The sequence below is a fragment of the Triturus cristatus genome, chromosome 3_2 (genome assembly GCF_964204655.1).
Source record: "Triturus cristatus chromosome 3_2, aTriCri1.1, whole genome shotgun sequence".
Lineage (NCBI taxonomy): Eukaryota > Metazoa > Chordata > Amphibia > Caudata > Salamandridae > Triturus > Triturus cristatus.
In genome coordinates this window covers 581,824,063-581,840,754 of record NC_140584.1, presented here as the reverse complement: position 1 = coordinate 581,840,754, position 16,692 = coordinate 581,824,063, and the positions used below count along the sequence as shown (strand labels likewise).

Here is a 16,692-nt window from a genome sequence, read left to right as displayed (position 1 = left end):
GGCTCTGCTCTGGGCACTATCAAAGGTTATCTTTCGGCCATCTCCACCTTCTTGAGGCTTCCAGATCAGCCTTCTCTTTTTAAGTCCCCGGTTGTTAACCGTTTTTTTAAAGGCATTACGCACACCTTTCATCCTGTGCCGTTCATCATGCCTCAATGGAACTTGAATCTCGTTTTGACCTATCTGATGTGCGCTCCTTTCGTGCCCCTTCATACCTGTCCTTTGCGTCTTCTTACTCTTCAGAGGGCTTTCCTGGTCGCTATCACCTCTGCCAGGAATGTGAGTGAGCTCCAGACTCTTTCTTCCAAACCTCCTTTCCTTTCTGTTGATCCAGACAAGGTGGTTCTGAGGACACGTCCTTCTTTCTTGCCAAAGGTTGTCACGCCCTGCCACATCGGGCAGACCATCACTTTGCCCACCTTTTTCCCGCCTCCGCATCTTTCAAGGGAAGAGGAGCGGCTCCACCGTCGGGACCCAAAATGTGCGCTCGTATTCTATCTGCAGCGTACACAGCAGTTCCGGGTTGATGATCAGCTCTTTGTTGGCTACGTGGGTGCCAAAAGAGGTCAGGCAGTGCACAAGCGGGCCATCTCCCGTCGGGTCGTTCTGTGCATCAAAGCCTGTTACTCCTTGGCCAAGAAGGAGCCTCCTGTGGGACTGCGTGCCCATTCGACCAGGGCAACTGGAGCCACTACTGCCTTGGGACGCAGTGTCCCCTTGCAGGATATTTGTCAGGCAGCTACGTGGGCCTCGCTGCATACGTTTACCAAGCACTACTGCCTTGACAGTCAGGTCCAGAGAGACGGCTTCTTTGGCCAGTCTGTGCTCTGTGACTTTCTGGTGTAATCTTGTTCGCAGACCCACCACCGGGGTTGGTATTGCTGAGGTATCTATTCGAAGGTAAGGAATCTATCACTAACGTGTCTCATTCAGATGCACAAGTTACTACTTGTGTAACGATATATCTGTAAGAGACATTAGTTAGTGATAGATTTCTTACCGCCCCACCCATCCTCCCCGTTCTGCGACCTGGTTACTAGGGTTAAGGTCATCCTTCTTAGAGCCCTAGTTTTCTGCACCAATGGTCAGTATCTTGCATGGCTCTGCGTTCCTGGCGTGGAAAGTAGTGTACAGAACTAACGTCAGCGCGCATGGGTGGCGCCTAAGTACTCTCCGTGGCGTCCTCTCGGCGCTTACGACGCCAGTGACGGACGCGGAGCCGCACAACGCCACCTACTGACGCGCAGGGGTACTGCTAAGCAAAACTTTTCGTATCTAGTCTGACGCCTGGGGATATTCTAAGGTAAGGAATCTATCACTAACTAATGTCTCTTACAGATATAGCGTTACACAAGTAGTAAGTTGTGAGTCTTCATCTAACGTGATTCATACCTGTTTTCAGTGTTCCTCCTTGTTTCCACTTAGCCACCCTCTCAATCTCTTTACTGTGTCAGTTTTCTTGTCTACCTCCCTGAAGATCAAAAATTTGTGAATGCTGCAATAACTGGTGAGGTTATTGCACTGATCACCAGCCTATCTCTTGTGAAGGGTGTGTGTGAGTTCACCCCTCAAGTTTAACATTGCTACTGTCCTACCTTCTGATTGTTAGTCTGTTTCTACTTAGGATGAGATCCCAAATATGTTTTTCTTACCCTCTTACTGAGATCTGTTTTTGGTTGTTTTCTGGACATGATATTTGACTTCTGGCATACAGAGCATGAAATGTCATGATTTAAGTCAATGTTCTTGCTTGGATCATAAGGTGTTTGCTGTTTCAGAATATTTTCACTAATACAGTATGGCCCTGCTTAATGATATTGATAAGCTTTCTTGTATACTGTGGCAGGTTTATTGGTGTCAAAGGCCCTTTTGAGGGTCAGCAGTAACCTGCAGGCGTGCAGGCACAGTTCATCTCATGATGCGGGCACTTATAGTGAAGTGACAGAAGCAAAAAACAAAATTGTGTCTCTTAACAGTAGAAATTATGGAGCCTTATTCTTGTGCCTGTACTCTGCTAATATCTGAGAATAGTCTGATATTCCTGTGCCAGGCTAGTGTCTCTGGTCTTATTGTACCCAGTGGTGGATCGAATGTTTGTGCTTTGAGTAACATGTCTGTGCTGATCTAATGTTCTCCAGCAGCCTGGTGTCTGTTCTCTAATAGATTTGCTACATTTTGAGGGTTTCCGTTTTTCGCTGATCTCTTTTCCTCTTTGCAGTCTATCAGTTTGAAAGAGTCCTTTGAAGTGATCCTGGGGTGAGGAGGGGGTGGGACCTAGAGGATGGGGAGAGAGAATTGTTTGAATCTTCTGCTGGCCCTGTTCTGTGTGGATCATATTGATGGTATGGTAGGGGTTGTTCATATGTTGGTACTGCATTGGCGGAGGAGGAGATTCTATTAACCTTTAGCTGTTTCTTGTTTTTGTTTGTTTTGCACAGAGGTTGTTGGAGAGTGGATTTTTAGGGAGTGTGGACATTATGTAGGGTTATATGACCCTCCACTTGACAAGTCCATTGTGGGAGTCCCAGTGATGTCTTATGGTATTTCATATAACCTGTGTGACCCTCTTACATGTCAGATTATTAATGGAATTGTCCCTGTCTCTCATCATTTTCTCCTGGTGGTTAGTTTTCTGAATGAGGCTCTGAGAGAGCCGTTGTTGACCTGTGTTCGGATTTCCCTTCCTTTAATTTGCCTTTCTGTTTTCCAGCTCTCTACTGCCCTTAAGTCCCTTGTCTGATTGTCATTATATGCCTATCTTCCCTGACAGCTTGTCATTGTGTATCAGATCCATGTTTCTTTGACTCTCTACACCCCTGCCTCATGTACTACTACATTTCCTATGGGAGAACCATCTTACTACTGTGATATTGTACTGAAATAGTCTGATTGCAATACAAGCAAAGGTAGGAGCAAGAGATTATGGCTGTCCAGAGTCCTGTGTCTCATACCTGTCTATTCTATCCAATGTGCAGGATTTGCAATGCCCGACAGTTGTATTCCATTATCTCGAGATAAACTTTCCTCATTTCATGCATGTATTGGCCCAATGGTTGCGCTATGATGTCCTCTTGTAACCCTACTATTTTAACTCTCAACCCTCGTCAACTTGATCCTGTTCCCCTTCAGCTCAGTGTTTGATGCAGCGTTATGCACTATCATACAGATTAGTTACATTTGTAATCGCTCTCTTGGCTTACTGTGTCACTATGCCAGAACCTTCCCCTCGTATGAAATCCCATACTCAGGATTTCCCCATTTCACAGCTTTACTGGCCAGTAGCCTCTCTGGCACCGAGTAGGCCCATAGGGCAGTCTGGCTTAGGCCAGCTATTGCTTCAGGATAATCTGGTGTTTTCTCTCTCTGATCCTAGTTGTTTCTCTCTCTGAGTGGTCATATTTTTCATATGTGTTCCTTAGTGAACACCTCTTCTGACTAGGGTGATTCATACTCTCTCTCAACTTGAGTGGAACTGATCTCGGTCTCTCACTTTGGGTTCCCCCTTATTCATCAAGTGATATTTTTATGTGTTTTCTTACAGGCTTTGAATGAAGAGATACTTTACCGGAAGAAGAATGTAGATCAAGCCATTAAGAATGGCCAGTCTCTACTGAAACAGACCACAGGTGAGTGGCTTCTGCTGTGCCCCTCTGGTTGACTGCGCCACATTACTCTCCCTTACCTCAGCTGGGCCTTTTGTTCTCTGCCCCTTCTTGAAATACTACGATTTTATCTCAATGTTGTCCTGCACAATGCTGCTCTATTAGTCCCATGCCATGAGAGTAATCTCCTCCGAGGGAGTCCCAAAGTGTTGATACTCAGTTTGTGCTGTGTTTGACTGTGCCGTGGTCTGCTATGACATTGATGGGTCGATAGTCTGATGAAGCATTAGCAGCTTGTACAGTGCAACTGGAGATGCCCTCCTGAAACAACCCTCCCGGCCCCCTCCCAACCTTTCCAGACTAGACTCTGTGGGGAAAAGAGTAGTAGCACAGTCCACTACCCTCTGGTGTATTGCCAACTCTGTAGGCCTCCTGGCCAGATACGACAGAGCCACCCGGGATGAAATGGAGGAACTCCTTCAGTACCTCACTGAGAAACACACAAAAGATGGCATGAGTTGGTGTCTGAAGTGAAATTAATCTCCAACACCACCATACAATGTGCCCTTGACGCCACCGACACTGCTGCTCAGGGCGTCAAATAAAGCCTCCTTCTCAGATGCCATGCGTGACTTTGTATATGAGGGTTCAAACCAGAGGTACAGCAGAAATTACTGGGCCTTCCTTTTGATGGCCAAAATCGTTTTGGGCCCCAGGTGGACCAGATCCTCAAGAAGATGAAAAAGGACACTGAAACAGCTAATTATATGGATGCACTTCAGACTCCTATTTTTTTAGATTCCGTTCGATGCACTTCCTTCCATGGAGGCTCTAAATAAACCTTTCCTGAAGCCTCCACTGTGTACATTCGACCACAGGTCCTCTCATCGTCAGATGTGTCTCCAAAGGGCACCTATAGGGGTAATAGCTCCAGAGGTAGGGGTAAGGGTCCCTCTACAAAAGTAACCACTGTCACAGCCACCAAACCCTGACTTCCCTCTCCTGCCCCAAGCACATAACACCTGTCGGGGGCCGTCGGGACGAAAGAGTTTTTCCCCACATGGCGGAATTTCACGTCCAACCAGTGAATGCTGTACATCAACAGCATGGTTACTGTCTGGACGTACCTTGCCCATCACCTACCCTTCCTCATTTCCCCACCCCCCACCCCCACCCCCAAACACAAACTTTCCTCAGAACACATCACACTATTTAAAGAAGAGGTGCAATCACTCCTTCACAAAATTGCCATGGAGCTGGTGCCACCTCAACAGCAAAGCTTAGGAGTGTACTTCCTAATTCCTGGCTCCCTCAGGCCCATTCTGGACCAAAGACCCCTTAACAAATACATCCTGTCAGAATATTTTCCATATGGTCACCCTTCAGGATGTCATACCTCTTCTACAGCATGGCAACTTCATGGCCGCTCTCGAACTGAAAGAAGCTTACTTCTACACACCAATGCACCCAGCACTTCAGCGCTACCTCAGGTTTGTGGTCAGTGGGAAAGACCATGCATTCAAGGTACTCCCCTTAAGGGTCACTACTACTGCCCGAGTGTTCACAAATTGCCTCGCAGTGTATCTGGATGACAGGTTCATCAAGAGTTCCACTCTCCAACTATGCCCCGAACACACTCCGACCACTATATACCTTATACATGACTTGGGGTTTACTATTAATGACACAAAATCCCACCTTCAGCCCCCTCAAATTCAGCCTTACTTAGGAGCAATCCTCAACTCAGAATGCAGGTTGGCCTACCCCAACACTGCACGGATACAGTCTTTTCAGACACTTCCTCCGCTCTTTCGACCAGACCACCAGATCACAGCCCGGACAGCTACTTGCCTCCTATGCATAATGGCTTCCTGCATTGCAATAGTACCCCACGCAAGACTACATATGTGTCCGTTGGATGAATGCCTAGTGCAGCAATGGTCTCCAGAGAAAGGGTCATTGGGGCGCTAGAGTGTTGGTCAGCTGCCAGACTTGTCACTCTGCTGTGGTGGAATACCAAAAACCTGTTGCAGGGGCGGCCTTTTCTCAGCCCAGTTCCGAAGAAGACCAGCACAACAGAGGCCTCCCTCTTGAAGTGGGGAGCACATTTGCAAAGTATGACTGTCCAAGGCCTCTGGGAACCCGAATACCAGGGCTTTCACATCAGTTACTCTGAACTCCAGCAGTTCTCCTTGCGTTGAAGGTTTTCCTTCCTCATCTGGTGGGCAAAGTCGTTCTTATGTGGATGGACAACACCAAAGCCACGTTTTATCTTCAAAAACAGGTGAAAGGAGAGGAGGAGCCTAGCGCGCAACCAAGATGGCCGCGTAGGTGCGAGGCTCCCGAGGACCTCCGCGACCTCCTGCATAAATCCTGACAGAATCCTGTCCCAGATGAGGGGACTGTATTTGTGAGCCCGTGCAGAGGTGACGCCCGTTTTCCGTTTTTAAATCGGACCTCGGACACCGGCAGGAGCATCGATTGAGGTTTGCGGCCTTCTCCACGCCGGCCCCCCGTACTGGAGTTGTGGGGCGATCCGGACACAAAGTGAACAACAGCGGCGGGCAAGGCTGGGTGGCTCGCGTACCCCGCACTTTCACTTTCGCTTTTGCGCCCTCCTTGCTGCCAGGCGAGGTTGGGTTGCGGGGCGGTGTGCGGTGCTGTGGCCTCGTTGGGCTGCCCTGCCGGCCCGCCGGCTGCGATCCGTCCTGAGGGGCGGTGGTCGCCCCCCCCCGGAGCCCTTGAACGGGGTTGTCTGCCCCCTTTCTGAGGAGATCGGCTCGATTTGGGGATTGCGACCATGGCCACAAAACAAGATGGCGACCGGGCCAAGGTGAAGTCGACCCGTCGTGGCACGGCCCAACAATCCAATAACATGGACCGCTACACCCTCCAGAAGGGATCTCCAGAGGTGCTGCGTAGGTCCCCCACGGGCCCGACTGATGCTCCTGTTCCGCCCACGGACCTGACCCTCCGCGACGTCATGGGCGCCATCGCCGAGATGAAGGCCTCGGTGGACCAGCGCTTTGACACTCTGGCGCAGAAGATCGACTCGGTCCTCGTGGACGTGGGCCTCGTGAGAGCCGATCTGTCTAAAACAAATGACCGGGTTGATTCTTTGGCCCACTCTACCTCGGGCCTCACAACTGACGTAGCGGCCCTCCAACAGGAGGTGCGCAGGCTTGGCCAGGCGAGCGCCCTGATGAATCGTCGACTGGAGGATTCCGAGGGTCGGGCCCGGAGAAACAACGTCCGCATTATCGGGGTGCCGGAGGGACGAGAGGCGGAGGCAGCGGATCTGTTCGTGGAGGACCTGGTCCTCACCCACCTACAACCTCGGGGGCTGAGCAAATTCTTTGCAGTGGAACGGGCCCATAGGGTCCCCGGGGGTAGGCCTAAGATCGGCGCCCCTCCGAGGCCTCTCATCGCCCGGATCTTCAATTTTAGGGACAGAGACGCTATCCTGCAGACTTCTAGGCTCCAAGGGCCAGTCAGACTTGATAACATGGATATTAATTTCTACCCTGACTTTACCCCGGCGGTCCAAAAGCAGAGACTAAGCTTTCTGGGTGTCAAACGTCGCCTACGAGACCTGAATCTCAAATATTCAATGCTTTTTCCAGCTAAGCTGAGGGTGGAGGTAGATGGCCGCACGCACTTTTTTGATCGTCCCGAGGCGGCCAGGGACTGGCTGGACACTTTGCCCGGAGATCGGGGCCGGGGGGGCGGGGGGGGAGCGGTTGGTGGGGAGGGCCCGCCGGATCAGGACTAAGGGACTAATGGTAGGATTTGCTCCGGGCTGTGTTATTGTCACCATTGACTGTTAGGGTAAGTTCCCCTCCTGTGGAGGTCGTGTGGGGTCTCTTGGGGGATCTCCCTCCTCCCCTGGGGGACTAGTTAGTTTTCTTCTATGGGGCGACAGGCACACTGCACTTTGGGGGGGCTGTTTGGGCTCATGCAGGGGTGCAGGGTGGGGGGAGTTCTGTTGGGATGGGTGGGTTGGGGTGGGGTGTGGTTCGTTTCTACCGCAAGGCAAACCCTTTATTGTACTGGTGTTTTTGAGTTGCTCTCGGGGGGACAAATGATGGCTTCTGTATGTGATGGGGGGTAGGGACCTGACTTTGTTGTCCTGGAACGTTAACGGGCTGGGGGACAGGATTAAGCGGGGTGTGGTCCTGCAGTATCTGAAACGGATTTCGCCTGATGTGGTCTTTCTGCAGGAGACACACCTTATTGGTAACTCCTTTTGTGCCATGAATCGACGTGGTTATCGTTTGGTGGCCCACTCGGGCTTTACGTCAGGCTCACGAGGGGTGGGCATTATGGTCAAGACCTCGCTCCCGCTAGAAATAGACGAGGTGCGCCATGATGAGAGGGGACGCTACACTGTTTTGGTGGGGAGAATGGAGGGCAAAGTAGTCGTCTTTGTCTCCGTGTACGTCCCACCGGGGTTACAGTCCACCACCTTTGCGGACCTGGGACGCCTCCTCCTTGACCTTCCGGGGGGGCTTCTGGTGGTTGGGGGGGACTTCAACGCGGTGGTTTCTGGGACTATGGATCGTTATCCCCCTAGGGACCTCCCCCGGGCACAGGCGTGGCTGTCGGGCCTTTTGGACACACTGGGATTGGTAGACTGCTGGCGTTTAAAGCATCCCACTCAGCTGCAGTACACCTTCCATTCGGGTGCCCATGGTAGCCTTTCGCGGCTTGATCATATCCTTGTCCCTGCGGCCTATGCTGGGAGGGTGGGGGAGGTGCGCCATTTGGCGAGGGGCATTTCAGATCACTCCCCGCTCCTGTTGCACTTTGATGTCTTCCCGAGGGGGGAGGGCAGGGTAGCTCCAATCAACGCTTGGTACCTGCGCGACCCCACTATTCGCGCTGACTTGATTAAATCCTTGCAACGGTATTTCGAGGAGAATGTGGGGTCAGTCCTGTCGGCTATCTCCCTGTGGGAGGCTTTCAAGACAGTGCTGAGAGGGGAGGCCCTCTCCTTTATTTCCCATGCCCGGAGGCGCGCACAGGAGGAGGTGACCCGGGTGGAGGCCGAAATTACTGAATTGGAGGGTGATTTGGGGAGTGGGGTGACTGACGCTGCGCTCCACGTTCTGCACCTTAAGCAGGCGGCCTATAGGGCCCTCGTCACGGAGGCGGCCAGGGGCCTCAGCAGAGAGCAACAGGGGCGATTGTATGATGTGGGTGATAAGGCGGGCAAGTTGATTGCGTGGCTGGATAAGAAGGAGAGAGCGAGTCGTGTGGTCCCGCTGATTGAGAGGACGGATGGCGTGCGTGTCATTGAGCCGGAAGGCATTGTTTCTTGCTTCGCGGATTATTTCCGCGAGGTATATTCCCCGGTTTCTCCCTGCTCGGAGGAGGATTCCCATGCCCTGCTGCGTGACATCGCGCTCCCCTCCCTTTCTGTGGAGGACAGGGAGTCGCTGGATGCCGCCCCCACCTCGGACGAAATCGCCCTCGCCATCCGCTCGGTCGCTTCTGGCAAGGCCATGGGCCCAAACGGCATCCCTATCGAGTTATACAAGCTGCGACCGGATGTACTGGCACCCCACCTCCGCGCAATGTTCCTTGCGGCCCACTCGCGGGGCTCCCTCCCGCCGGACCAGCGTCTGGCTACCATCGTGGTCATCCACAAGGAGGGGAGACCTCGAGATTGGGTCACATCCTATCGGCCTATCTCGCTCTTGAATGCGGAACCTAAAATCCTCGCCAAGGTGCTCGCCAACCGGCTGGTCGGCGTGGTGGGCGACCTGGTCCACCAAGACCAGTCCGGCTTTATCCCCCATCGCAATACGGCTCTTAATCTGCGACGCCTGCACGGCGTGCTAGCGCGTGTTCCGTTCGTGCGGGAGCCGGCCATCTTGGCGTCTTTGGACGCCACTATGGCGTTTGACACACTCGAGTGGCCGTACATCTGGGCGATGCTGGCGAAATTTGGCTTCGGGCCGGGTTTCATCAGCTGGGTCAAATTGTTGTACTCGGACCCACTTGCGCAGGTGGTGGTGAATGGTCGAGTCTCGGCCCCATTCGTGCTGGGACGGGGCACGCGACAGGGTTGCCCCCTGTCGCCGCTCCTGTTCGCACTGGCCTTGGAACCCCTGGCAGAGTGGCTACGGTGGCACCCTTCTATCCGAGGTCTCCGTTGGACCCCTGAGTATGAGGACCGCGTGTCTCTCTATGCAGACGACATCCTTTTGTACCTAGCCTCCCCGCGCAAATCACTGATTGTCCTGGTCGATGTTCTGCGCTCTTTTGGCCGCAATTCAGGCCTTGTCATCAACTGGGCCAAATCCTGTGTCTATGTGCTTTCCGGGGAGGCTCCTGTCCTCCCGCGGGGCTGTCCGATCCAGATTGCCTCGGAGGGATTTCGATACTTGGGTGTCTACATTACGCTGGACCCGGTGGCCCGCTACGAGCGAAATTTGCTCCCCCCCCCTCCAGCGCTTGAAGGAGGACGTCACGCGCTGGCGGCGCTTGCCACTTTCGCCGCTCGGCCGGGCGGCGTTGTTCAAGATGATGTCACTGCCGCGCTTCCTGTACGCTCTCCAGAACACTATGGACCTGGTCCCAGCGCGCTACTTCCGTGAGGTGGAAGGTCTACAGCGCCGCCTGTTCTGGGATGGGAGGCCACGTATAGCCTTGGCAAAGTTGACGCTCCCGTGGTACGACGGAGGGATTGCCCTCCCGGATATTAAACGGTATTACTGGGCCTCCCAGTTAGCTGCAATTAATCAGGGCCTCTATGGGCCCGCCCTAAACCCGGCATTTGAAATGGACAAGATGCTCCTGCCCGGTGGCGACTACAATCGAGCGCTCTACGCTAGTGTGCCCGATTCCCGCTTGACGGGACCCACGCGTGTCATGGTGCGAGTATGGCACGCGGCTAATGCAGCTATGGGCTGGAAGGACCGTTTGACCCGGGCGTCACCGCTGTATGCGTCTGAGAGGCTGGGCTCTCTGTGGACCTCGAAGGGCTTTGAGCAGTGGGACACTATATGCATCAGTACAGTGGGGGATCTCTGGACGAGGGGAGGATTTAAAACATTCGAAACGTTGCAGGCGGAGTTTCAGCTGCGGGGCAGTGAATACTTTCGGTACCTGCAGGTCCGTCACGCGCTGGGCTCCGTCTTCCCAGACGTGGCCTCCATCCCGGAGTCCTCCCCCCTGGAGGATCGAGTGCTAGATGGCCATGTTCCGGACAGCACGATCTCCCTCATTTACAAGAAATTGATAAATGATCGCTCGGGCTTACTGACTGGCCTCCGCGAGGCCTGGGTTGCCGATGGGCTGGAGTTGGACGACGAGGACTGGATTTCCGCGGTGGCCTCTCCGAAGGAGGTGGCCATCCCGGCTCGCCTTCGTTTCGTCCAGCTTAAGATACTCCACCGGGTGTACATGACGGGGCCAAGGCTTCTGCGTATGGGCTATGCCGAGGACGGATTGTGTAAGCGTGGGTGTGGTGCTTCAGCGACTTTTTTGCACATTTTGTGGGAATGCCCGAGGGTGGAGCGATTCTGGCGTGGTGTGCATGAGGTCCTGCGAGCGGTTACGCATGTCGCGCTGTTGCCCGAAGCGAGGAGATGTTTGCTGAATGTGTGGGAACCGACCGATTACTCGGTTCCGCAGACGCGATGGGTGACTCTGGGCTATATGGTGGCTAAACGGGACGTTGCACAGCTGTGGGGATCCCAGAGGTCCCCGGCGGTGTCGGCCTGGAAAGAACACATGGATTGGTGCATGTTCCGAGAAAAGGTGGTGTATGTGGCGCGGGGTAAGCCTGGGGCATGGGTGAAGATATGGGGCCCCTGGAACGCCTACCGCGGGGATATCTGCGAGCCGCCGTTGTTGCCTCCCGCTTCACCAGCTCCATCCCCCTAGTTTACTCCCTCCCTCAGTTCCGAGCACAGTATTCTCCCAGTCCCGGACCTGTTTCCCTCCCCCTCTCGGGGGTTTTCAGTGGATGGTTTGGGGTCCCCTATTTGAGGAGCACGTGCTGCCACTTTTGATCGTGGGTTGCCTTGCGGGTGTGTGTTTATTTATGTTGTTGTGTTGTATAAAATGAAACCGTATTGTGGGCTCAGAGCCATGTGGCCCGCGTTGTGGATACCTCCTGCCTTAGTGTCTATGTAAAGCTAAGTGCCTCATTGTATGTATGTCATTTGCTATCGTCACTTTAGCGGCCGGCCGGATGGTTGTAGGCCCATACCTGTATATATTTGAGATTGCAATAAACGGTTTCAAAAAAAAAAAAAAAAAAAAAAAAAAAAAAAAAAACAGGTGAAAGGACTCTGTCTCCACCGTTCTCTCTGCTCTCCCAATTTCGATTTTCCTGTTGAAACCAATTGCTGAATGACGTTATATGCAGCATATAACAGTGATGCTTTAAAGATTACAAAAGGTATTCTGTTCTCATATAATTTGTTTAAAAATAGGTCTTTTAAAAGAAACCTTGTTTGAACAAAATGTTAAAAAAATTAACAATGCACGCAAGTATGTTAATTCATGAATAACTAATTAAGGTCACACTTTTAGATAAGGGCAGTGAGTACTAGTAACGGTTAACTGCACTAAGCCAAGCACTCTGCGGATGGAGTCAAGTATAAATGTGTAACTGACACATCCATATCTAGCTCCTGGTCTTACAAACTAAACACACTGGGCATGGAGTAAATGAAAAATGTGTATTTGACACATCTATAGTTAGTTCCTGTTCTTGCCAGCACTTCACTACACTCTTTTTCCTCTTCTTTTTTCTTCCACGAATTAACTACCAACCTTCCTGAAATACAAAGCAAATTGAATCTAGCCTTTCTGGCACACCCACTGACAACACGGGTGATGTGTCCTTTTGTTGGATATCAAGTTAGTATACTGGTTTCTAATATGAGTTTATTCACCTTGCACTTGGTAGAGTATCTTTGATCCTAATGACATTTCGGGACTCATGATATTCAACATATCTTTGCAGCCTTGAGAAAGCACCAGGCCGATGAGTCACTAGAGGGGTAAACACGTGTCGGCTTCCACAAATCACCAATCAGTTGATGTAATACTAGGAGTATGATGAACATTTTTATTTGAGAATTAAAAAGAAAAATACCACAAATGAAACAGAACTCAGTGTTTCTTTACATACCACATCGACAAGTTGAAATAACAAATATAACACTCATTCAAACAGGAGGACGCACTCAACCCATTGACAGCACCCACAGGTTAGCCACCGCCTTTGGGAGGACTGCTTAACAGTCTATCAGCAGCATGCGTATCTACAGCCACACATGCCCTGAATGGAAATTGTTAGTCACCCTGTAGATATCTGTTCATGACATGTAGTGCTGTCGATTTACATGCACCCACCTGTGACAGTTGCGGTTATCTTTCTGTCTCACGTTCCTCTTTTGCAAGGACATCTCTCTATACATCGCTTTGCATCTCATATCATCCTCACCCACCTTACGGGGGGAGGGGGAAACAATCTGACAATGGAGTTGATGCCCATGCGCATTACCAGCAAGAGTAGGAGTCACTGAACATCGTGACTCGATGGACTACTTCGTAGAAAAACAACTTGCACATATTCTGGCCTAATAGTAGATGGCAGAAGTATGCACACAATGTTAATCTACAGTACTATATGCCACAAACGGATATCTACTAAGTAACATTTTCCTTTCTGAAGAAAATATGCCTTTACGAGGCAACATTTCTGTCTTGTTTTAAGTGTGTAAATTTACAAAGATTTGTATGGCACTTTATTGCTATTAATATGGCTTCACAGTGTTGTTGAAGGTTGGCTAACTTCACACCCTGGTCTTTAAGTTTCTGTCTGACCATAGGTGGCTTGCGTTGGAGTATCAGTGGCATGTCTGAAAAATACCACTTTAAACGTTTGGTGGGTAGCAAGGAGTGTTACTTGTTGTCATAGGCTCTCCTGTCTGTATCTAACTGTACCACTCCAAGGATTCTTGAAACTCCAGTGACTAAGATGTTGTTCAAAGCCCAATAGTCAGATTAATGCACAGCATGCGGGTCTCAATTAGCTTCAAGCTGCGAAATAATTGAAACTGGTAACTTTCTTTTTTCTTTAAATTGCTAGCAGAGTAAGAATCCATTAACCTAGTTACTTACTTTAGGCTCATTTTCTACTGGAAACTCTATTACCGCTTGTAATTGCTATCTTCAGTCAATATTTAAGGACGTTCACATTGAAATCCTCATTTGAATTTTTTTTGTCCATTTCTCAGAGGAGAACATATTTTCCTTTTCTTTCAGCCATTGCAGCAGATCCTTTTGAATTGTCTCTTCTATATTGGATCAAAGTCCTGTAAAAGCTGTATGGTTTGCCTTTCGGATTCATACCCAATGAGATGTCATGAAAGGCCATATAGGCTCTTGAGAGTCAGGAAGTTATTTATGCTCAAGTCAATGCTGGGCCTTTTAGGAAAGAAGTGGAGCCATTTGCGTTCAAAATAGAAAATAGCCAATGGAAAGGATACGTCCACCTTGGAACTTGAGCAGAACCCTTTGCAATATCTTGCATGTACCCTTTGAGAATCTGTGACCTTGATGTCCTTCTTAAAATCCAGTTCAGGCACTCTGCTTTAAGAGTTTCACTGGGAGGAGGAGGAGAAGTTCCAGTCTCCGAGATTGTGAACCTCTTCTCTGAGGACATCATACCTCTATCATCTTAGGGAAGGAAACCATTTTCTCCTCCTTTCAATCCTGGCATATGTAGCCTCCAGTTCTACAACGATTGCAGTGATTCATCCTCAGGCACACCCAGATGCAGAATGGCCTCAAGAGGATAGATCTAGTTGTAGGTCTTGCTGCAAATCACAATGCTACTCAAAAGTCAGGTCAAAGATTGAGGGTGAAATGATACACGATTCTGACCGGATCCACATTTGCTGACTGTGAAATGTATTTGCCTTAGTCTGTGGGGTTAGTCCCGTTAAAGACATTTGTACCGAATGATACCATAGCATTCTACAGGAGTACAAATAAGGTAGCTCAAAAGTTAAATATCAACACTTCTATTAAGTAAAAGCAGATGCCAGAGAAGTTAAGTCCATTTTAGTCAAAAACCGGAAGCCAGGCCTCTGTTTTCTCTGGCACTTTGACTTATGGAGGCAACACCAGAGACTATTCTAAATCCATCTTTAATAAGATTTATTTGTGAGCAAGACAAAAAGTTTGTCACTGGATCGAAATTATCTTTTACTAGGTGACAGTCAACTGCCCAATACTCTTCTAATTTAATCCGCCTTTAAGCATTTCAACATCTCCTCTGTCTCAACTGCAGCACTCGCAGAAAAAAAGATTAAGTCACCTAGATGAAAAGTATGGCGAACATCCTTGACAGCTCAGTCTGTGCACATTGGGATACAAAGATGGTATGATCTCAGATAGAGTTGTCCGGTCTGGCAGAGTTATCTGATCTATGCCATTTCCGTGGAGTAGTCCTAAGTAGGTTGCCATGATCATTTTTTGCTTATTTATTGCTGTGTGTGCAGCAAAGTATACAAGACCATTCATTTATCAGATCTTCATTGTTTCACTGCAGGGTGTGTGGGCAAAGAAATGCATAAAAATGAAGGCAAATGTCAAAGTCTTCATGACCATCAGCCTAAAGGACAGAGTTTCCAAGATCTGAACGGAGTTGTTCGACAAGATGTAAAAGCAGCAGTGGGTTAACAGACCCTGGAGGCAAAAACAGCAGTACCAACATCCATTACAGCACAAGAGAAACTAGCAACAATCATGCTCAAATAGGTGCAGAGATTGCCAAAAGCAATGCTGAGTAAAGCCTCCTGTGACTAAGCAGACACTATGGCTCTTCTGTCATGTCCCTGGGTGGGGAGAACATTGACCCACTGCTCCCCCTAGTTTGGAGAAGTATAGGCTGTGGCCAAAAATCATTGGGGTGCTGGTGAAGGTTTTGAGGGATACAGGTGCTAGTATAGCAAGAGTCCTGGCCAAACTGGTTTCCCCAGACCAGATCCTACCTGAGGAGGTGCATGAGATTGTCAATGCTGATAGTGTCACAAAGTCGCACCTTTTGGTTGTGGTTGACCTTGAGTGGGGAGGAGTTACTGTCCCAAAGAAGGTAGTTGTGTCCCCTGCTATCCCAGTGGAGTGTTTGCTGAGCAATGACGAGACTTCTACTTCGGACAGTAGGGTCTCGCTGAATGGGTGTGTGTAACTACAAGAGCACAGCAGGCCCAGGGAGAGAGCCAAGGGATCCTGCAGCCTGAAACTATGGACCAGGTCCCTAAAGCCAAGAGGATGGGCAGAAAGGCCCGCAGCCCAGCCGCCAACGATACCCTCTGAAGGAGCCCAACCCTCAGGGAGAAGGCCTGGTACCTGAAGAGGAACTGACTCCTGGAAACTTGTCAGATCTGGTAGAACTCCAAGGAGCAGGGGCTCCTTCTAGGGAGGACCTGAGCAATGGACAAAGGACCTGTCCCACTCTAGAAGACCTGCGTCAGCTGTCAAGCACAAGGGGACACCAGTGGTATACTGGAAGGAGGGGTTCATGTACAGCGAGCCAAGGGACCCCAAACCAGAGGCATCCAGGAGACTAGTCGTCCCTCAACAGTGCAGAGTTTAACCTTAACCTGGCCCATAATATCCCCTTGGGTAGGTACCTGGGGCAGGCCAAGACCTGGGAAAGGTTAGTCAGCCACTTCTACTGACCCCAGACGTCTGATAAGGTCAATACGTTTTGTCGATCCTGTGTCACCTGCCAAGCCAGTGGCAAGACAGGAGGCAAGCCAGAGGCTCCCATCATACCATTACCAGTTGTGGGGGGGCAGGGGGGCTTTGAACGGGTGGAGATAGATACTGTTGGTCCCCTAGATCCTCCCACAGGTTCCGGGAACAGGTTCAACCTAGTGAAAAGTAGACCATGCCACTGGGTATCCAGAGGCTAGTCCACTTAGGATAGTACCTGCCCCTGCAGTGGCTAGAGCCCTCCTTGGAATCTTCGCCAGGGTTGGGTTCCCTAAGAAGGTTATCTCAGATAGGGGAAACAAATTTCATGTCACCCTATCTGAAGGCCACATGGGAAGAA

General features: G+C 50.4%; 1 protein-coding gene across 5 annotated transcripts in view; it reads left to right on the top strand.

The window, feature by feature from the left end:
* The window catches only part of MACF1 (microtubule actin crosslinking factor 1), a 1,146,281-nt gene that overhangs the window by 824,727 nt on the left and 304,862 nt on the right, over positions 1 to 16,692 (top strand). For all 5 annotated transcript variants that reach the window (XM_085648361.1, XM_085648360.1, XM_085648359.1 and 2 more), the window contains one exon: positions 3,542 to 3,626. In XM_085648361.1, the coding sequence (XP_085504487.1) occupies positions 3,542 to 3,626 (85 nt within the window). The remainder of the gene's footprint in view (positions 1 to 3,541; positions 3,627 to 16,692) is intronic.